General features: G+C 49.3%; 1 protein-coding gene across 1 annotated transcript; it reads right to left on the reverse strand.

Moving 5' to 3' along the window:
- Nucleotides 1-219: 219 nt before the first annotated feature.
- Nucleotides 220-1,311, reverse strand: LOC109736861 (uncharacterized). Its single transcript, XM_045233335.2, has one exon. It carries the CDS (start codon nt 1,105-1,107, stop codon nt 436-438), a length of 672 nt encoding a protein of 223 aa, XP_045089270.2. The 5' UTR covers nt 1,108-1,311; the 3' UTR covers nt 220-435.
- Between the last annotated feature and the right edge of the window lie 3,567 nt (nt 1,312-4,878).

Consider the following 4,878-nt stretch of genomic DNA (forward strand, 5'->3'; position numbering starts at 1 on the left):
AAGTTATCCGGTTTAAGAAGTGATAGACTAAGATTTGCTGATTTTAGGGTTTTTTTTATAAAATGCTGATTTTAGAGTTGAATGACCATTTATGTACTTGGGAGAAAATTGAGGAACGAAAAATATACATTTTCCTTTAATTAATTCACCCGACGACCGGCACCGACAGATGAAAGCTCACAGCATACGGACCCCGCAGCAAAATTAAAGCCTCCACCGCAAGCGCAAACAAATACTCCTCCGTTTGCTAGTTTATTTCTCAGATTTCAGAAAGAGGGAGGTAACAAAATTACAGTACTAGTGTTGAGGTTAGTTATCTAGTAAAAATAAAATAAAAAATACAACTGAATTGTACACCAAACCGAGTAGTAAAAAGAAATTAAAAAAGACGACAATTTCTCAGCCTCGAGAGAGAATAATCAACCAAAAATCTTCTCATGGATGCGAGGACGGGCCGGGACCGATGGGGAGCGGCGTGGGCGGCCCGAAGTGCGGCGTGGGCGGCACGGCGGTGGAGGAGGCAGCCCCTGGGTATGGGCTGGGCGGCCCCAAGTTCGGCACGCTAGTCACCGCGGGCGGCACGGCGGTGGAGGAGGCGACCCCTGGGTATGGGCTGGGCGGCCCCAAGTTCGGCACGCTAGTCACCGCGGGCGGCACGGCGGTGGAGGAGGCGACCCCTGGGAATGGGCTGGGCGGCCCCAAGTTCGGCACGCTCGGCACCGCGGGCGGCACGGCCGTGGAGGAAGCGACCCCGGGGTAGGGCCTGGGCGGCGCGAAGTTCGGCACGCTCGCCGTCGCCGACGGCACGGCGGCGGAGGAGGCGACCCCGGGGAACACGGCGACAGCCGGCTCCGTGAGCGGGTTGGACGGCGGCGCGGTGGTGGTGGTGCCCGCGACCGGGAGCGGGTCGCCGCCGCCGTAGAGGCCCGGCTGCTGGGGCGGCTGCTGCTGCTGCTGGCAGCGCGGCCACCGGCAGGCTGGCTCAGCCTTCTGGCCTCCCCAGAGCGTCCGGTGGGCCAGGCCGAAGCCGAGGACGAGGCCGGCGAGCAGCAGCGCCGTGACGAGGCCGAGGAAGATCTTGGTGGCCTTGCCCACGTAGCAACACATCGGACTGGAAAACGGCAGAGCTCTGCTCTTCTTCCTCTCGGCGTGTCAGTGTGTGACTGCTACTCTCCAGCTACCACTCTCTCGCAGGAACATGCAGCAATGGCGCACGCATGGGGAGAGAGAGAGAGAGAGAAAAGAGAAGGGGTCCAGTGCAGAGGAGAGGAGGGGGCACTTGGCTCGGCCTCCTCGCTCTGTTTTCAGTGCTGGTGCTGCCTGTCGGCTCCAGCACCCGTGCATGGCTTCACGTGCACACTAGCGAGAGATACGAGTAAATAGCATAAAACTACTAGTTTACATGCTATGGTTCTAAAAAACTACCACTTTTTAATTTTTCTCAGATAACTATCAAGTCAGGGTTGGCTGTTTCAAAAAACCCCAAATTCTCTTTGTTAAAAAATTAAAGTCAGGGGTTGGCTGTTTTAAAAAACCCCAAATTCTCTTTGTTAAAAAATTAAACATGTTTATGACAGGTCGGGCCCGCCACTAAACACACCGTTTGGTTGACCATTTGTTTCACCGTTAACTGACTTGTGGGGGCCACATGTCAGCGCCTCATCAACAGAATTTTTACAGATTAGCCCCTACAAATATTTTTAAAAAGCAATCGGGTCCCTGGAATCATTTTAAAAAAGCAATCGGGTCCTTGCAGTGTCGCCGCCGCGCCTCCAAAGGGCTCTGCCCGTGGTCGCCGTTGCACCATGGGGCTTCGCCCGTGGTCGCCGCGCCCGCAGCCTGGGTGGCCGGGGTGGTCGCCGGGCGCGCCGCCGTGGGGCTCCGGCTCAGGTCGCCGCGCCGCCGCGCGCCATCGGGATCCGCCTGGAGCGCCGCCAACCATGGGGCTCCGGCTCGGGTCGCCGTGCCACCGCGCGCCATGGGAGCCGCCTGGGGCGCCGCCGGCCATGGGGCTCCGCTCAGGTCTCCACGCCGCCCCCACGCCGTGCCTCGCCCGCAGCCGCCGCCATCCCCTGGCCCGAGCTCCTCAAGCTCGACGCAGATGGCCTGCGCCGCTGCTGGAGTGTCGCGGACGAGGCCGGCCTTGTTGCAACCGTCGCCACCAGGAGCTCCCGCTTGGGGGGAGGTTCGCCGGCTTGGGAGGGGGAGGGGGTCGCCGGCTTGGGAGGGGGAGGGGGTCGCCGGCTCGGGAGAAGAGAGGTCTGGTACAGGAGGCACAGAAAAAAGAAAGAGAAGAGGAAGAAGAAACTTACATGTGGGCCCCACATGTAAGTTAACGGTCAAACTAACGGTTTGTTTAGCTGTGGGCCCAACCTGTCATAATCGTGATCAACTTATAAAGACTCGATGATTTGGGTTTTTTTGAAACAGCCGACCGCCCATTTGGTAGTTATCTGAGAAAAATTAAAAAGTGGTAGTTTTTTGAAATCATAGCCTGTAAACTAGTAGTTTTATGCTATTTACTCGAGAGATACAGAGGTGGGGGTACGAAGTACGATACTATGATTGCGTGCTAATGGCGGTAAATACAAGTTAAATTACAATCGGAATTGCTAAATCTCAATCGATTGAGATTTAACTAAGTCTCAATTGATGCTATATCTGCGGGATCTTATGTGGAGGTCCGTGTAATTTTTTTTTCTCACATATGTCACTTGAACTTGGTTAAGTCTTAGTCAACCGAAACCTAGCTATACTACTAATCTCTACATATAAGCACAACTAAGTGCAATCAGTCTGTTCTGAACACCTGCAGCAGGCATGGCCTCGTGCTAGAGTTCAAGTAAATTCTACTACTCCTAAAGTTCAGGGAATATTTGATACTCCAGTAATCAGTTAGTAACTGACATGAGTTTGTTAGTTACCTGTTACCGAGAGCCTGACCGGACTTCCTCCGCCGACAGACACTGCACACCATGAGAAAGTTGAGGGAATATTTGATAGTGGAAGTTACACTGTCACTGTGCACCACAGCTGATAAAGTTTCCCCAATAATGCTGCACCTTTAATTTCCTCATCATTTGTCTTTCTCCTAAGCTTTTAGTACAATATTTCTTTTGCATGCCAGAATATCCGGAGCACAGAGTGAAGCCTCAAGCCAACCTGTGTTGTGAGCATCAGTAGCTAGTCACGCGCTGCACTGGGCCAACGAAACAGCTTGCAGTTTTGTTCGTTTCAAGGCAGTTCGGTAGGGTTATTTAATCAGATGCTCTTGTACCAAACACTAATTATTTTGATTGACGTGATACTAATCTACTGACATGATCCGGGAAAGTCGAGTGCAATGACTAAATTTAACCGGGGATTCGCACCTTTGTGGCGCTGCAGAGATCGCATCGTCTTTTCTATGTTCATTGTCAGAGTGCGCATGGGAACTCTCACATGTAAAGTTAGTACACAAGCACCGTGTAGTACACGGAGGGAGGGAGTAAGAAAGTTGCTTAGAAGAGATGCTTAAAAGAATAAATCAACTTTTCTGTAAGCACAGGTGATTATTTATTGAAGGTAAATAGACATCTTTTCTAGATAAGCATTGATGCTTAAGAAAAATTCGGTTTATTTTGCTGAAATCACGCTTGCCGTGGGATAACTTAGTTTATTTTACAAATACCTCCCTAAACAGAGAGAAGTCTACATTACAATCTTAAACTAACCACTCAGTTTAATAGCAACACTCAACTCCAAAACCAGTTTTTTCACACCCTTAACTAAGGGAGACTTGTGTGAAATCTCACATTAGGTGAGATCAATGAGATCGATTTTTATGAAAAAAAAGATACATGTCCAAATATTTCTTAAACTTTTTATAGACACACATCAATATTTGATGTACAACCTTAAAAAAATTCAGCTCCTAATTCGACTTACATTAATAGAAAAAAGAGAGACAAAATCGGATGTGAACAGTGTCAAAGTGGTATTCACTCAAAGCTGCCACTATTCACATTCAAATTTGTTTATTTTTAAATCTCTAAATGTACATCATGGTTTGAGCTGATTTTTTTGGAGTTGTAGACATACCTCACATGAATGTTGTCAAATAATTTCAGATTTTTTGAAATGTCTAGATACGAATTTTTCAGGTTGATCTCACGACCTCACACCTAAATGTGAGATATTATACAAGTCTCCCCTCCCCCAACACCCCGCCCCACACACACTTAACTTGTCACTCGGTTCAGGAATCAACCCCCTACATGATTTTGATTGGTATTAACCGCATTGACCGGTAGACTACGTTGATTGCTGACAAGGCAACGCCACGTCTACTTTTGACTACCCAGTTTCGGACTAGGTCAAATTGTTTGAATCGTTATTTCATATGTTTAACTGAGGTGGGGTCCATGGGCAATTGGTCCAGAACATCACCAAAGTTGCCGCAGAGAGCCACGCCGGGGCGAAATCAGCTAGTGAGGGTGACATCACAGAAAATGCTTTTAGGTGAAGGTTCCTGTTTCGTCGCCAGGTTTTCTGTCACTGAATAGACGAAATTTTGTAGTGTATAGGATTGGGATTAGGACAGCCGGAGGTCTATGGGCCCCACAAGCCACCTGGGCACGCCCCTGGCTTGTTGGGCCACGGTGACTCCTCTCCGGTACTTCTTTGCTCAGGTATTTTTTATTTATTCTATAAACAATCTCCGTTCAATTCCAATAACTTTTATTTCTACACAAAAATAACACCAACGTAGTTATGCTGAAAACTGTTGGGGAACGTAGTAATTTCAAAAAAATTCCTACGCACACGCAAGATCATGGTGATGCATAGCAACGAGAGGGGAGTGTGTTGTCCACGTACCCTCGTAGACCGTAAGCGGAA

Source organism: Aegilops tauschii, chromosome 2, assembly GCF_002575655.3.
Source record: "Aegilops tauschii subsp. strangulata cultivar AL8/78 chromosome 2, Aet v6.0, whole genome shotgun sequence".
Classification (NCBI taxonomy): domain Eukaryota; kingdom Viridiplantae; phylum Streptophyta; class Magnoliopsida; order Poales; family Poaceae; genus Aegilops; species Aegilops tauschii.

Coding starts and splice junctions, on each gene's coding strand:
- LOC109736861 (XM_045233335.2), bottom strand. CDS start 1,107: ATGTGTTGCTACGTGGGCAAGGCCACCAAGATCTTCCTCGGCCTCGTC.